At 52.1% G+C, this 17,459-nt stretch overlaps 1 protein-coding gene across 2 annotated transcripts in view; it reads left to right on the forward strand.

Annotated features, from left to right (window-relative positions):
* Positions 1-17,459, forward strand: part of PYGB (glycogen phosphorylase B) — a 41,967-nt gene that overhangs the window by 13,244 nt on the left and 11,264 nt on the right. For both annotated transcript variants that reach the window (XM_048842256.2, XM_048842258.2), the window contains exons 4-13: positions 768-871; positions 1,828-1,959; positions 6,419-6,530; positions 9,086-9,168; positions 9,432-9,575; positions 10,341-10,433; positions 12,362-12,508; positions 13,187-13,350; positions 15,081-15,195; positions 16,003-16,104. In XM_048842256.2, coding sequence (XP_048698213.1) covers positions 768-871; positions 1,828-1,959; positions 6,419-6,530; positions 9,086-9,168; positions 9,432-9,575; positions 10,341-10,433; positions 12,362-12,508; positions 13,187-13,350; positions 15,081-15,195; positions 16,003-16,104 — 1,196 coding nt within the window. The remainder of the gene's footprint in view (positions 1-767; positions 872-1,827; positions 1,960-6,418; positions 6,531-9,085; positions 9,169-9,431; positions 9,576-10,340; positions 10,434-12,361; positions 12,509-13,186; positions 13,351-15,080; positions 15,196-16,002; positions 16,105-17,459) is intronic.

Genomic DNA, 17,459 nt, shown 5'->3' on the forward strand with positions numbered 1-17,459 from the left:
CTGGAATCAGTATCCCCTTTCTGCATCATGCCCAAGGCTCAGGTCACTGCCCCCACCGGGAGCATGGGAAAATGCCCCCAGCTCCTACTCTAGCTTCCAGTTCCACCTCCCTGCGTCCCCTTGGAAGACGACAGCAGAGCTCAGATAGCCTCTAGCATACATCTTTCTGATGAGACGCAGGAGGGGAAGCTGGGGCCCAGCCAGACTTGCCTACAGGTGTTTGGCAAAGAACCAAAGAAACAATAGTGCATGGGTGGCATAAAAATACAAAGTGGGTGCTCCTGAAACAGCTCCCCCAAATCCATCAATCCCACCCCCTACCAGGTGCACATGTTTGTACAAACACCCCATCCATTCTCCCAACAAATCCATCCGTTCCCTCCCTCCACATAAGCTCCTTGGAGAACGGATCAATCTCGGCCCCCCTGCCCTCACCAATGGAGCCCAACAGGGGTCAGATTCTGCCCCTTCCTCTCCCTCCCGCCCCCCGAGTGCCACCATGCTCTCTGAGGTCAGGGCAGCTACTCCTGGGGACTGGGGCACAGCCTAATCCAAAGTCGGGTAGAAATTCCCAACACCCCCCTTGGCCCTTTGGTTGTGCACTATTTTTGAAAAATTTCAAGTCCCAGGAAGGAAAAGCTACCGGCTGTCTCGGGCCCGTAGCCCCAAGCCAGTCACATGGCTGAGATGTGGACACAGGCCCAGGTCTCCTGGCTGAGTTTCTGCAAACCTGCTCCTAAGAGGGTCCTTTCGCTTTCATGTTCCAGCTTGCTTCCTCGACTCCATGGCGACGCTGGGGCTGGCAGCCTATGGCTACGGGATCCGATATGAATTTGGCATATTTAATCAGAAGATTGTCGATGGCTGGCAGGTCTGTCGCTGAGGGAGTTCAGCGTTTGGTTTCCACCGTTCCCTTTGATTGTTCTGACAATCGATCATGGCTGGTATTGTCGCGCCCAACGGAGAGCGGGGCCCCTTTGTGCACAGTGCTCTGCAGACACGTAGGGAGAGGTCGTCCCTGCCACGCAGAGCTTGCAATCTGACTAGACCGAGGGTGGAGAACTGAGGCCCAGGCAGATGAAGTGAGTTGTCCGAGGTCACACGTGGCATCTGTGGCAGAGCTGGGAACGGAGCCCGGCTCTCCAGGTTGCCAGTGCCGGGCCGGTCCCTCTGTGTATTCCGACAGACAGCCGCTTGCCTTACGGACCCACGTGACGGTGTCATTCATTCTTACTCACGCTAGCTCTGCAAAAGCCAGCCCAGTTATGGGAGAAAGAGCTGGTTTCTTTGCTGGCCTGAGCACCGAACAAGCTGTAGAATTTTGGCTACGGATGACGGTTCATGAGCAAAGGACGTGCTTGACTGGCGTTCAGATCGCTGGCGGCGTCTGCGGGGTGGACAGAGCCCCGTCTTTTTACTCTCAGCTGTGCACGTTTGGCAGGCGAATCAAGGAGGCACAACAAGCAGCTGATGTGAACTGGGACAGCTCCATGCCGTCCGTGGAGTGCCCCGATTTGCACCGGTGGGGAATCCGGCCATTAATGGTTAGGGTTTCAGGGAGGTTCATGAAAAGAACAGGAGGACTTGTGGCACCTTAGAGACTAACCGATTTATTTGAGCAGAAGCTTTCGTGAGCTACAGCTCACTCCATCGGATGCATGCAGTGGAAAATACAGGGAGGTTCATGTGTCTCTTTTTAAAACTCCTTTTTTTTAAAGCTTGGGGGTTTTTTTAGTTTTCTAAAATGCCGATTAAAAGAATCTCCTTCTTAGCAGAGACCCAGTTTGGCCACAGCTAGAATAATCTTCTATGGTTGGTATGTTTCAGGTGGAGGAAGCTGATGATTGGCTGCGCTATGGCAACCCCTGGGAAAAAGCCCGCCCTGAGTATATGCTTCCTGTGCATTTCTATGGCCGAGTGGAGCACGCTGCGGAGGGCGTGAAGTGGATTGATACTCAGGTATAAAGATCCCCACTCACTTTGGGAATGGTAGTGACGTGCCCAGATGCGACGAGGGAGGGACCCTGGTCTGTCCAGAACTAAGTTTGAAGCTGGTCTCCCGTTAAAAACGTGATCCCAGCCACACTCCCAGCTTTGCCAACTCTAAACCAAACTGCCTACGCTTTCACACGATGATCGTTTGCCAAGACAAATCGGGCAGGGTGCAGTAACCTACGTAGCATCAAACTGTTCAGGGCCCAGTTCTCCCTTTACTTACACACTTCAGTGGAGCTACTCCAGATTTACGCCAGTGCAGGTTGGTGGAGATTTAGACTCATGGTGGGTGGTTTATTTTTCTTCCCTCAATTTTGGGGCAAATCTTCCTCCCTTTTATTCTGGCTATGTATATCTCAAAGCCAGTGTGTGTGGAGATTTTGTATGAGATTTACTCTGTGGCTCTTGAGAAAGAGTGGTGTCTTTGGATAGTCCGGAAGGTTTGGGTGGAGAAGATTAGTTCATCGTTATTGCAGTTGCTGGATATGTTGCTGGCTATGTTGTGGGGGAGGGATAGCTCAGTGGTTTGAGCATTGGCCTGCTAAACCCAGGGTTGTGAGTTCAATCCTCGAGGGGGCCGTTTAGGGATCTGGGGCAAAAATTGGGGATTGGTCCTGCTTTGAGCAGGGGCTTAGACTTCGTGACCTCCTGAGGTTCCTTCCAACCCTGATATTCTATGATTCTTTTATCCTGTGTTTTGTACAGCACCTAGCACATTTGGGCCCTGAACCCTGAGTGGCACTAATGGAAGTGAGAGTAGCTCTATGAAAAGAGTGAAGCAAAGACTGTAACATTGGGGTAGAGTCCTGGCCCCATTGAAGTCAATGGCAAAACTGCCATTGACTTCAGTGGTCCAGAATTTCACATCTGGATTGAAACATTTGATTTCAGGGTGTTTTAATAAGTGTGAATTTCTAAGATCTGGTCTTTTAATCCAGAAGTTGCCAGATAACAGTGATTATTGCATATAGTCCTGGGTGCTTTCCCAGAGAGGCACCCAACAGGAGAGAAGGTGAGTCTTCCGCCCATACTGTTTACCTACCACCTGCTGGACAAGAGCCTGTCCTCTAGTACACGCTCCCTAGACAAGAGGGAAGATGCTCAGGTGGGTAAGGCTGGGAACAGGGAGACCTGGGTTCTGTATGTCTGCCACAATTCCCGGTGTGAGCGTGGGCTAGTCAGTTGATCTCTCTGTGCCTCAGTTTCCTCATCTAGAAGATAGGGTTAACATACTAACCGATGTGAGTTCCGAATGAGCCCTTTCTGTTCTGGCTGTGGATGCTGCTCATTCTCACAGCAGCATCGCTGCGCTCTAGGTCTCTGCTGGTAAATTGGGAGGAGCCAGCGGCTGGGTCACCCAGCGGCATACGTTGCAGGGGAATGTGATGTGTGGGTGGAAATAAACACCCGCCATCCCAGTCTGTTTAGCTCAGGTCTCTACCTGAGAGCAGCAGAGCAGCTCATGATCTTCAGGGGATTTATCCCCGTGGTACAGGTGGGAACTAAGGGACCAAGAGACTAAGTGACTTGTCCAAGGTCACGCAAGGACAGGGAATGGACCCCAGGGCTCCCCTCTCAGCCTAGCACACCAACCGCCGCCCACCCTTTCCGTAGCCGAGCCCCCAGAACTCCCTGTTCATGGTCTCTCATGGGCTTCTGTGGGAAACTTGCTCCGCTTGCAGGTAAAAGGCTGTTTGTTGTAACTGCCAGCCCCACAAACTCCTCCTGGGCTGTCCACGTGACCACGCTTTCCATTTGATTGCGAGGCTCAGGAAATTTGGTGCTTTCATTAAAGCCCCAGCTCCTGGAGTCAGCTGGTTCTGAGAGACTCCTAGTTTTCATTTAAAAAAGCAGTAAGTGTCTAATCCTCATGGGAGTGGGGAAAAGCTTGAAAATATGAATTCTGAAGGCTCAAATACCAGAAGGCAAATAAGGCAGAAGAGCCCCAAGTGTATTATATTTACAACCTCATGATGTGTAAGCCAGGCCTATGGTTGATGAGGGGCTTGACCCGTGATGTTCGAGCGCTTGGGGCTGGGTCTCCACCCTCTTGGGCCTGGGGCTGTCATTTACAGCTGGGCCAACTGGGTTCAGAATGCTCCGGTTCTGATCCGCTAGGACTGTGCAGCCAGGCAGGGAGCCCTTTGCCCGGGCATCAGTGACAACGCAAGGAGCACAGCAGAAAAGAATCAGGCAGTCGTCTTCCCGTCTCGCGCAGCATCACCAGCAGTTGAGTTTCTGCGGGACAAATTGGGCCCAGCTGGGCCCCCCGTTGCCTTTGGATCGTCCCTCTGTTTCACTTACGCAAGCCCACTGGTGTCTAATGAGAGCTGCGCGAAGAACTGGTTTCTTTAGGTGAGCTTCGGTGCACGGCCAACCCGAAAAATGGGGAAAAAAAGTCTCTGGGCGTATGGAGTGTTTTGTTTGGCTTTAGAGTTTTTTAAAACTTTAAAAAAAAATAAAAGTGAAGTGAAATTGGAAACAAAAAGTCATTTTAAATTAAAAAATCCAAGCCTTTGGGGGTGGGGAGAGGTGAGTTTCATTTCCCCGGACCAAATAAATCGGCGAATTCGATGTGAATTCGCAAGATGTTTCCGTCGACCAGAACCTGCATTTTTCAGTGGAAAAAACGTGGTATCTGAAAAATTTCCCCCTGCTGCACATCTGCTAGGGATCCGCCAGGTGTTGTCCAGGGCCAGGGGGTCGTGGAGGGTCAGCAAGGGAGAATTTATCCTGCAGCGGGGGATGGCATGCGGGAGGCACAAAGAATGCGGCAGAACTCTGAGCCCAGCCTGCGACTGGCAGATCCCACGCCCACCTCCCCAAGTTGCCACTTCTGCAGCCTCACGGTGCAGGACAGATCAGCACTTTGAACATGCGTCCCTGGCACAGTCACTCGACATAAGCTGTTCCTCGTACTGTATCCTCCCCTGCAGTAAAATTGTAGCTCTGCCCTTGGAAGTGTATCTGGAAACCACCCGATAGGGAGCTCTCCGCGCCCAGGGACTTTGTAACCTGTCCAGACAACAGGGCCCTGCCCCATGACCCGGGTTCTTAGGCAGCGCTGTAATACAAACAAATAACTCGTTACTGCTGCATTATGCTCAGAAGAGCAGATTCATACAGCTCTCAGCCGACAGCACATCTCCGTTACAATGGGCGCCCACGTATCGGCCCCCATCCTGCAAACATTTCCGTGCTGAACTGCCCTACCATGCGTAGTGCCGTACCTTTCAATGGGGTTACTCACAGTATTAACACTAAGCACGTGTTAAGTCTGTGCAGGATTGGGGCCTGCTTTTCGATGCCCTGCTGCTCTTCGCATCCCTTATTTTGGTTCCTTTCTGATGTGCCCCACGTTTGCTGCTTGGCAGGTTTTGAGCCATGCAGATGCTGATCTACTGATGAGCTCTCCTAAGCCTCAGGAAGAGGAATTGGAGTTAGGGCAATTTAGTGCTGACCGGGGAATCTCTGCTCGGGAAGCCTTCAGATTCCTTCTGATTTCCCAGCTCCAACTGAGCTGTTTCTGCGGCTGTAGTGGGAGCCTTCAGTCTCTCCCCCTGACTGTCTCTTCCTCACCCACTGCGCCAGGGGAAAGGGAACTCGCATGTTTCCTGGAGTGTCTGTCCAGGAAGCACAGGGGGATAGACCATTGCAAATCCTCCAACCCTGCAAGCGCTTACACACATGCTTAACGTTAAATACGAGCCCAAAGGATTGTACTCACGTGCTTAGAGGTAAGCATGTAACTGTCTTTGCAGGATCAAGCCCTAGATGGGTGTAGTTGTGATTGCAGTTTACTACACCCGCAATAGCTCACGTGCAGCCCTTACGTAAAAGCCCTGTGGAATTTAACCAGTACGTTTCAATAAACATCTAATGGGGTTCTGGGGGAATCACGCTTTAGAAACAGAGAATGAAAGCCTTTCTGTAACGGGTTTTATTTACCCATCTATGGCAGACATATAATTTTATATTGAATTCTGCAGGATGATTTGGATTTTAATGGCCGCTGAGGGTGCATTTATGACACGTGAATGAATAATTAATAGATGTTAAGCAGTTCTAAAGGTCAACAGGTTGCTTATAATCATCGATTGCACCTTTTACTGATGTGCTAGTTACTGTCTATAACACAGGCTGCTTGGATGCTATTGCTACAGAAATAAGAGCACGCTACGTCTATTCATCACTTATTAACCCTTTATAAACTATTTATAAATGTGCCCATAATATAAAGTGTGACCATTGTAACGACCAATGGATTTTAGTTTACGTGATCTTTAAATAAACCAGGAATTTTATGTCTCTGCTGTTCCTTCTCTCTCTTTCTCTCACATTAGGTTTGGGTTGTTTTCTTGCCCATTTTGTACCCTGAGGACGTCCTGTCACTAATTGGTAGTGACGTATTCTCCTCTTACAGGTAGTTCTTGCCATGCCTTATGATACCCCCGTGCCAGGATACAAGAACAACACCGTGAACACAATGCGGCTGTGGTCTGCCAAAGCACCCAATGACTTCAACCTTCAGGAGTGTAAGTGCTCTCTCTCTGCAGTCTCTGGTCATTGCTTATCTCAGAAGCTCGCTGGGGCAGGGAGGGGGTGTGTGTGTGTACGGCACCTGGCAGGGGGGGGGCCCAGATACAATAGCACACCCTGTAAATAACACATAACACGTGTGGGTATATTTAAATCCGTCCCCCCACTTGTGCGGGAAGGGCTGGTGTCTGGCCAAAATAACAATTGTTCTGAGTCTTTAGATGTCGGTTCTGTTGGAGGGCAAGTCAGTTTGAGCCTTCAGTCCACCTACCTGCCATGCAGGTGTGGAGCGATGCTGCCAGGCGTCGCACATCTCAGGCCACAGGCTGAATTTCCCAGCCCCTCTCACACACCTGCAGCCCCGCTGGGACAGCAGGCATTTGGCTGCACGGGGCAGAAGCGGCAATTCCACCTGTGGCTGTGAGAGGCCACCGTTGAGCCTGCCTCAGGCGGCTTCTCCCTGGCTTCCTGCTGCTGGAGGCTCTGGCATGAGGAGCGGTGGTTTTCTGCCCCACCCTGGGGCCCCAGGGAAGTCCTCTTTCCCCAGCTGAGGGACCCAGCTCTCTGCCTAGACAGCACCTGCCTATCGCAGCACCCCCCCCACCTGTCCCAGACACCCCACTACTCACCTACCCCAGTTCTCCCAGACATCCCAGCACCCCCTCTCTACACAGCCACCCCGTGACTGCAGCTAGCCCCCATTGATCCAGATACCCCAGCATCCGCCCACTAAACCTAGGCAGCTTCTAGCCCCCACCACCCTAGGACACCCTCCCACCTAGCCACCCACCCTGTCCCTGCCCAGCCCTAGAGCTGCCAAGTTCTGTGCCGCCCCACCAGTCCCCTCCCCCCCAGGGCTTGGGGCAGGATCTGCAGACCGTACACCCAAGTCCCTGAGGTTATGCACAGACTTTGTAAAGATGTAAATTGACTCTTTCAATCGTTTGCATACCGTGTCATGTGGAGCCGCAGAAAACTTGGCCGGGGTGTGACGATTGGGCCGTGCACTGGCATGAAACAGGAGGGATGCCTGGGGATGCCATTTTAACAGCCTGCTCTGTGCAAGGTTTTCTGCTCCTCCATCTCCCCCGCTACACATGGTCGTCCAGTGCACCTCAGCGCTGCTCATTGGCCAGTCCTGGATAAAACAGACCACGCAGAGACATCCCGAAGCTGTCAGCTGGGCAGCGCTGGGACAGTGAGTTACCCGCTAAGCCTCTGTGGTTACCTTCCAGGCTGCTTGCCACCCTCAGTCGAGGTGTGTGCGACAGCCGCGTGAGAGGCTGGAGGGCAGCGTGCAGCCCCCCGTGTGTCGCTACTCGCTACACATCGTGGACTCCGGACGCGGGGCCGAGGGGCTCAGGTGGTTAATCTAGCTCTCCTGAAGCCCTGGGGGCCGAATGGAGCGTTACGCAGTAGCGGAGGGGGATGAAATGACCCGGCTTCAAGGGATCCGGGTGCAATGAAGCCAAGTGCAAAGTACTTCCCCTAGGAAGGGAAAATCAAATGCTCAGCTACAGAATGGGGGAGGACTGGCAAGGTGGTCGTACCGCTGGGAAGGAGTTGGGGTTCTAGCTGATTGATGACGCCTATTCAAGCTGCGATGGGATGCTGCCGCTAATGTCACTCCAGGGGCTCGTCACAGGGGTGTCGTACATAAGGCAGGGAGGTCACTGTCCCACTCTGCTCAGCACCGCTGAGGCCTCAGCTGCAGTCCCGTGTCCAGTTCTGGGCGCCGCACTTTGGGAATGAGTCCAGAGGAGCAGAGTAAAAACGAACAGAGGTTTAGAAAACCTGAGCTCTGAGGGAAGGTTAAAAGACTGGGGGGGGGTGTACTCGGGAGAAAAGAAGACTGAAGTGGGGGGACCTGACGACAGTCTGCACATATGTGAAGGGCTGTTACAGAGGACGGTGATCAATTGTTCTCCATGGCCACTGACGGTAGGACAAGAAGCAGTGGGATTAATCTGCACCAAGGTAGATTTAGGTGAGATACTAGGAAAAACTCTCTAATGCTCAAGGCAGTTACGCTCTGGAACAGGCTTCCAGGGAGGTTGTGGGATCCCCGTGACTGGATGTTTTTAAGAACAAGCTGGACAAACCCCTGTCAGGGCTGATTTAGGGTTTACTTGGTCCTGCCTGAGCTCAGGGGGCTGGAACTGGTGATCTCTCGAGGTCCCTTATTTCCCTGATTCTGTGAGGTCCAGGCTCTGCCACTGATGCCCCGTGTGATCTCGGCTAAGTGACGTGATCTCTCTGTGCCTCAGTTCCTCAGCTCTAAACTCCCACCCTTTGTCTTATCTGCTGAGTCTGTAACTCCTCGGGGCTGGGACTGGCATGCTGTGTTGTGGTGCCTAGCACCACGGGGCTCTGATCTCAGCTGCAGGGATGTTGGCTCCAGAGGGAGTGGGATCAGGTCCTAGCTCCCTTCCTCCTTCCCTCCTGCCAGTTGTGGGAAGAACACATGCCAAGGCATGCGCGTGTTAGGGAGTAAGGTAAAAGTGTGTTGTCCTAATGGCTGTATGGCTCTGCGTGCTGTCTCTCTCCTCAGTCAATGTGGGCGATTATATCGAGGCTGTGTTGGATAGAAACCTGGCAGAAAACATCTCCCGAGTCCTGTATCCGAATGACAATGTGAGTGACCCCCTTCCCTATGCACCTTCTCACCCCTTGGGTGCATTGTGCCTAGTGAACATTTAAAGGGGGCCAGAGCAGTAGTCGGGGTCACCTAGGGCCTGACCCAAAGCCCACTGCAGGCGTTGGGCGCCTTTCCACTGACCTCGCAGGCCCCCCAGCAGGTCACACTGCACCTACGTGGTGGTTAACCGCAGCGGGGTGCATTGCAGCAGCGGGGTGCTAGCAAGAGCCAAGCTGATGGCTGGGCCTTGTGTGTCTAGTTCTTTGAAGGGAAGGAGCTGCGGCTGAAGCAGGAATACTTCGTGGTAGCTGCCACCCTGCAGGACATCATTCGCCGTTTCAAGTCTTCCAACTTCGGCTCCCGAGACCCAGTCAGGACGTGCTTTGAGACCTTCCCAGACAAGGTGAGCACCCGGCAGATGCTGCCGCCCCAGGCCCTGCTGATACCACCTCTCTCCATCACATCCCTCGAAAGCAGGCACTAAGGACCACGTTGCCAAAGGATTTAGGTGTCGAACTCCAGCCCCTACAGCTACTTTCAAAAGAGTGAACATTTCTTGTGAAAAATGTGCCCCTTTTTCCTTTGAATTTTTGGAAGAACATTGGCCAGCTCCGCTAGAGGCATTCCTTGGCATCCATCCCGCCCCAGAGACCTTGTGCGTGGCGGGTGGCGATGGCCATGGACGCTGAATCAGCTCGGTCGCTGCCCGGTGGATTGGCCGCTCTACAGAGCGTGGGCTGGTATCGCTCTGCTGGCAGAACCTCTCGTGGAGACCTCGGAGTTCTGTCGGTGGAGCTACCTCGCCTCCCCGAACAAAATTAGCTATGTCAAAAGAGAGACTCCTCTTTCGGGGTGGGTGTGTCTACACCAAGCGTTTTGCTGGCATAGCGATCTTGCGGGGGGAGGTTCCACACTCAGAGCTGATATAGCTCTGCGGCAAAGCTGTGTCGTGTAGACCCGGCCTGGGAGCACAGGAGCATGTCCCCGCGAGTGGGTCTCACCTGGGAATCAGAGGAACAGCCGTGTTAGTCTGTATTCGCAAAAAGAAAAGGAGTACTTGTGGGAAGTGAGCTGTAGCTCACGAAAGCTCATGCTCAAATAAATTGGTTAGTCTCTAAGGTGCCACAAGTCCTCCTTTTCTTTTCACCTGGGAATGTCTCCGCTGCAGGTCGCCATTCAGCTGAACGACACTCACCCAGCACTTTCCATCCCGGAGCTCATGCGGATCCTAGTGGACGTGGAGAAAATGGAGTGGGAGAAGGTGAGTGTGAAGGGGTGGAGCTGGGCCGGGCCTGTGTTCAGACCCTGCCTCGCCGGCTCTTGCAGGAGGGTGGCCTTGGCCAGACCCAGGAGAGCCTCAATTAACCCTGACTTTGACCCTCTCCCCAGTCGTGCATCCTCCTCTGTGGGGACTTTACTCTCCCTCTCAAGCCTTCCTGTCTTTGCTGCCTCTTGCTTCCTCTCTGCAGCTGCAGTGAGTGGGGGAGCTGCCCACAGCGGCCTGGGTCCCTCTTGACCGTGCCTTCTCCAAGAGCTTCTTGCCCTGCAGTTTCTCCTGCTGACTTCCTGCTGTCTGATCTCCACCTCTCTTTTTGTTGTGCTGGGCTGTTCCCCTCTCCCCATCTCCCATAGAATCATAGGAGATTAGGGTGGGAAGGGACCTCAGGAGGTCATCTAGTCCAATCCCCTGCTCAAAGCAGGACCAACCCCAACTAAATCATCCCAGCCAGGGCTTTGTCCTGCCCACTCCACTTCCACTGCGCTCCCTTCTCCCACACTGTTCCCTTCCCTCCCCACAGCTGGGTCTGCTTTCTGTCCTGTTTCCCCCACCCCCCCACACACAGGCTCTTTGCTGTAACTGGAGTCCTGGTTGCCCTCCTGTTGGGCAGGAAGTGCCCCCTGCCGGCACAGATCTCATGGAGAAGAAGCAAAACGACCTAGAAGCAGGGAAGGCCGCTCTCATAGCAGCTGTGGGGCTGGCCTGCACTGGATAGGCCTGGCAGAGCTTCTGGAGGGCCCAGGGCTAGTGGGCTTCAGAGTAAATTCATTGATTGGAGTGCAGACTTGAACCGGGGGCTCTCAAATCCCAGGTGAGGGCCTGAGCCGCTGGCCTATCGGGGGACTCTGTAAGAGCCTTGGGGTATGTCTACGCTGCAGTAAAACACCCACGGCTGGCCCGTGTCAGCTGACCAGGGCTATAGAATTGCAGTGTAGATGCTGAGGCTGGAGCCCGGGCTCTGGGCCCCTGCTCGCTTGTGAGATCCCCAATCCCAGGCTCCAGCCTGAGCCCACCCTCCGATCAAGGGTCCGAGGGGTGCGCACGTTCACCTGAAGCACCCTTTTCCTGTCCCAAGTCGGGATGAAAAGTCAAAATCTCGAAAATTTTTGTGAACCAAAAATAAATAAATGCAAATTCCGATTGAGCCAACAGAAATGTTCCCTTTCAATTTTGACCTTTTAAATCCTGGTTTTTACCTTTTTTTAGTATAAATTAAGCTAAAAAATGGAAACGGTTGTGAACTGAAATACGAGCCTGATCTAGGGTTTGAGGCGGTTAAAACGGGACCTTTCAACAGCGTCCACATGCTTTTTCTTAGAAATGTTTGGGACCAGGGGCTTCATCAGAGCCAACCCCTGCCTGTTAGCAGGGCCACGAGTCAGCATTTTCTGACGGAAAAACGTCGTCGGCCTGCGAGTCGGCCCCACCGAGCTGGTCTGAGCGCTGAAAGGTCATTCCTGGGCAGCGCGGTTAGAGATATCGGCTGTGTGTGTGTGAGAGAGAGAGAGAGACGTTCCCTGTCTCTGGGCAGTGCCACCCTCTGCTCTGAGATGTGGTCACAATTTGACACAGTTTAAGGCCAGAAGGAACCAGCCCATGAGCTAGTCGGACGGCCTCTAGCACAACCCGACAACCGAACTCCGCAGGGTATTGCAGCCCGCAGCAGATAGACAATCATGTGCCCTGGGCAGGGAACAGGAGGGACTGAGGTGACCTGGAGGGAAGATTCCTTCCCCACCCCACGTGTGGCGATCAGTTAGACCCTGAGGACGTGGACCAGCCAGCCCAGCGCCTGCGGGGGCTCCTAGTCTGACCCTGTTGTTGAATTTCACCCAGACCCCCCAGTAATGACGTGAGTCAGACTCGAGCCTCTGAGGCGTTTGATGTGAGCGTGTTTGTCCCCCCCGCAGGCCTGGGAGGTCACAAAGCGAACCTGCGCCTACACCAACCACACCGTGCTGCCTGAGGCCCTGGAGCGCTGGCCAGTCTCCATGTTCGAGAAGCTGCTGCCGCGCCACCTGGAGATCATTTATACCATCAACCAAAGGCATCTGGATGTGAGGGGCTCGCGTGCTCGGGAACAGGAGCTGGCCCCGGCTAACAGGGACCTCGTCTCGTCCAGGTCCCACGGCCCAGGCCTGGCCTGTGGGACGTGGATCTGCTGCTCTCGGCGTGCTGCCCACGGACGAGCGTTTGCAGCTCAGAATCACTGTCGCTCTGAGCTGCCGCTCCCCGACGGGCCGTGGCTCTGCCGTCTCCCCCCGTGGCTGCCCCGTACAGGGCGGTTCGGGACGCTGTGGATAGATAGCGGCGATCAGCCTCCAGCGCTGCCCGGCTGGTCCCTGTCACCACCAGGAAGGGAGTGGCTGGTAAAGGCCCCCCTGGGTCCTTGGTGCCCCGTCTGCCTTTGAAAATACCCGCTAAAAATGTGAATGTGTGGGGTGCACCAGCCCAGGAGCAGCCCTGGGGGCACTGTGACCCACTCCTGCTCCAAGGCACAGTACCTCCCTGCCCCCCATTGCTCTTGTCACCCCCCCTTTGCTCCTCACTGGCACTGGGGGAGTGGCAGAGCTGCAGCACCCCCTTTTCGGGGGGTGTACCCCGAGTAGCCTCCCCCCAGCAGCGTAAGGAGGGCTTTGACCCCCCCAGGCTGGGCGCAGCCCCAGTGACAGTCTAGCCCCGTGTCTGCATTTTAAGGCTGCGCTGCTGACATTTCTGTGTGTGTGTCCTGGCAGCATGTGGCCGCCATCTACCCTGGAGACCTAGACCGTCTGCGTAGGATGTCCGTGATCGAGGAAGGGGACTGCAAGAGGATTAACATGGCCCACCTCTGCGTGATCGGCTCCCACGCCGTCAATGGGGTGGCCAGGATTCACTCCGAAATCGTGAAGAATTCCGTGTGAGTGACTCACCCACAGAGCAGCCTCCCATTCAGAGCAGGCTGCTTTTCCTCACCGCCCAGCCCTGTAAACTTAGCCTGGAAGCTGAGAGTCAAGCTGGGTTCTTTCCTCCTCACGCCACCAGTACTCGACTCTGCAGGCCATACAAAGCTTTCTGTTACATAAGAACAGCCACACTGGGTCAGACCAAAGGTCCTTCTAGCCCAGTATCCTGTCTTCTGACAGTGGCCAATGCCAGGTGCCCCAGAGGGAATGACCAGGTAATCATCAAGTGATCCATTCCTAGCAAACAGAGGTTAGAGACACCATTCCTATCCATCCTAGCTAACAGCCATTGATGGATCTATCCTCCATAAACTTATCTAATCCTTTTTTGAACCCTGTTATAGTCTTGGCCTTCACAACATCCTCTGGCAAGGAGTTCCACAGGTTGATTGTATGTTGTATGAAAAAATACTTTCTTTTGTTTGTTTTAAACCTGCTGCCTATTAATTTCATTTGGTGACCCCTAGTTCTTGTGTTGTGAGAAGGAGTAAATAACCCTTCCTTATTTACTTTCTCCACACCAGTCATGATTTTATAGACCTCAATCATATCCCCTTTGTCGTCTCTATTCCAAGCTGAAAAGTCCCCATCTTATTAATCTCTCCTGTTCCATACCCCTAATCGTTTTTGTTGCCCTTTTCTGTACCTTTTCCAATTCAATATATCTTTTTAAAGATGGGACGACCACATCTGCACACAGTATTCAAGCTGTGGGTGTACCATGGATTTATAGAGAGGCAATATGATATTTTCTGTCTTGTCTATCCTTTTTCTTAATGATTCCCAGGATTCTGTTCACTTTTTTGACTGCTGCTGCACACTGAGTGGATGTTTTCAGAGAACTATCCACAATGACTCCCAAGATCTTTTTGTTTTTGAGAGGTAACAGCTAATTTAGCCCCCATCATTTTATATGTATAGTTGAGATGATGTTTTCCAATATGCATTACTTTGCATTTATCAACACTGAATTTCATCCTCCATTTTGTTGCCCAGTCACCCAGTTTTGAGAGAGTCTTTTGTAGCTCTTCGCAGTCTGCCTGCGACTTAACTATCTTGAGTAGTTTTGTAACATCTGCAAATTTTGCCACCTCGCTGTTTACCCCTTTTTCCAGAACATTTATGAATATGTTGAATAGGACTGGTCCCAGAACAGACCCCTGGGGGACACCACTATTTACCTCTCTCCATTCTGAAAACTGACCATTTATTCCCACCCTTTGTATCCTATCTTTTAACCAGTTACTGATCCATGAGAGGACCTTCCCTCTTATCCCATGACAGCTGACTTTGCTTAAGAGCCTTTGGTGAGGGACCTTGTCAAAGGCTTTCTGAAAATCTAAGTACACCCTTGCAAACCCTGCTGTAATTCCCCCTTTCCCACCACTTGCTCCTAAAAAGGAAGGACGCATGCACTTACATCATGGTGATGGAGGGGACCGTAGATCAGGGACTTCTGCAAGAGAGAGAAGCAGACTTTGGGTAGATTCAGAGCCTAGGTGAGGAATTGCAGTTTCAGCAGCTTGGAGCACAGGTAAGGGCCTAGTACAGGTCCAACTGATGTCAGCAGAAAGATTTTAGCTGGAGTTGTAAATAGAGTCAGGAGCATCCGAGGTTACAGTTTGATAAAACTCTGCTGGGAATGGACCTGTTCAGTGTCTCCCCTACTGCCCATGCATTTCAGATTCAAAGATTTCTATGAGATGGAACCAGAGAAGTTCCAGAACAAGACGAATGGCATCACTCCGAGGCGTTGGCTCCTGCTGTGCAACCCAGGACTAGCAAGTGTAATTGCTGAGGTGAGCCACTCGAACAGGAGCTACTTAATCCTAGTGTTTGGCCACAAAATAGTCTTCAGAGCAATGTAAACAAACAGGGGGCCAGATCTTCAGCAGGTGTCAATCCACGTAGCTCCAGGCAAGTCTAGAGGGGCAGCTGTCTCACTTCTTGAGCCTCTGACACACACATGCATTGATGGCTGAGCTTTAAAATCAGCCATCAGGAGTTAATCAAAGAACTGCACACCTTTGGCTCCATCTTCCCATGGGCTGAGGGTAGATTCTCAGAACAGAATCACCTCCCTTGATGTCATGATATATGGAATGACAGTCTGTCTTAAATGGGGCATGCACTAAAGAAAATATGTACAGCCACTCTCACAAACCGGCTCCCACACAGCTTGAGTTCCAGCTTTGTCTCCTTTGTTTACCAGGACCACACCTTGCCAAGAACTCCATACAGCACACTAAGACATCTAGTGGCTGATAATACACTGCAAGTACTCTGTCCATCAGATATTCGAGCTGGAAGTAATTCCCAGCACATACGGCCGTTCTTTGCTTAGCTGTATGGGAGTGCTGTAGAATTGTGTGATAGACTGAAATGTTTTTGTACCAATCATTTATTCCCAGTACATTTGAACTCTAAAACAATGCATAGTAATAACCCAGCCACAATAATTGCTGCCATATTTTTGCCACGCCTGGCTTTTTTCTTTTCTTTTTTCTTTCCCAGTCAGGACTGAGGCACTTCTAGCAGGGAAGTGAAATTCTGCAGCAAGTCAGTCATCTAGCAAAGGACATTCATCTCCGGTTTTATTTCCTCAGAAAATCGGAGAAGATTTTGTAACCGATCTGAGCCAGCTGAAGAAGTTACTGGATTTTGTCACTGACGAGGTGTTTATCAGGGATGTGGCCAAAGTCAAACAGGTAACGTGGACATCGGGGCAACTAGTCACAGCCTAGTTCTCAGGCTGAAAATTCTGCTGGGGCAATTGGTGCACTCTGTTGACATCCGTGGTGTTTTACCTGGCAGAGAATTGGGCCCATAGAATCTCAAGATGGAAAATACTTATTAGTTGGTCTCGCTCATTCCCCTGACCGTGCAGGATTGTCCATTTTTTGTCCGACTCAGGTTGAAAAGTTGAAATACCAAAACTCGTTCCAGAATGAGAAGTTCTGAAAAATTTTGATGGGGAAACTTTGAAACACTTTGATTCAGGGCAGCGCAGCATTACCCTGTACCTGCCCAAGCTGCTTCATCGCCTCCTGGGAGCTGTAGTTTGGGTACCTCATGCCCATTCATCCTATGGGCCGGGCTCCACGGCCACTACATCTCCCATGATGCATGGTGTTCATGGTACTCCCATGATGCAATGTGGCAGCTCAGTCAGAACGGACATCTTGGTGCATCATGGGAGATGTAGTCTGGCCAAGGAGCCTAACCCATAGGGGAGATGGGGTTTGATGTACCTGAACCACGATGGCTCAGGCGGACACAAATTAATGCTGAACCAGCAGGAAATGTTTTAATTTGATTTTCCAAACGGAAAATCGAGACATTTTGGCACAATCAACATTTTCTAACGGGAAACGTTAGTTTTGCTGCAACCACCTTTTCCAGCAAAAAACATCGATGGAAGATTCCTGACCAGCTCTAATATAAGAGACCTGACCGAGAGGACCAGAGAGAGGACCCGAGAGAGCTGCAGCACCAAAGAGATTCATGCTGGAGGCAACAGGCCGCTTTGGATTTGTCCCCATTTCTTGATGTCTGGCTGTGCCCCATTGGTAGTGAAATGCTCCTCCCATTTCTATCTTCTTACTCCCTCCCCCCCCCCCCGCCTTTCTCATGCTCTTGTTTTCTTCTTTTCTTATCCTCATTCCATCTTCCATCTGGCCCCACCTTTCCACAGCTGGCTGGGCAGGAACTTGGGAACTGCCAGACTGGAGCAGACCATCTTGCCCACCATCCTGTCTTTGACAGTGGCCTTTCCCAGCTTCTCCGGAGGAAGGAGCAAGAAAGCCCAGCAGTTATGGGATAATGTGACCCCAGGGAAAGTTTCCTCCTGACCCCCGTCAGCTGGGTGTTGGTTTGTGCCCTGGAGCATGAAGGTTTATAGCCCTTCCAAAACTCTTGGTTTTTTGACCCTTACTCGTGTGACTCTTGTTATCTGTATAAATGATCCCTTTTTAATACTGCTAAGCTCAGGGCGTCCATGATACCTTGTGGCAGTGAATTCCACACGCTAATTGTACGCTGTGCGAAGAGGTATTTCCAGTGA

The sequence above is a fragment of the Caretta caretta genome, chromosome 3 (genome assembly GCF_965140235.1).
Source record: "Caretta caretta isolate rCarCar2 chromosome 3, rCarCar1.hap1, whole genome shotgun sequence".
In the NCBI taxonomy this organism is placed as follows: Eukaryota; Metazoa; Chordata; order Testudines; family Cheloniidae; genus Caretta; species Caretta caretta.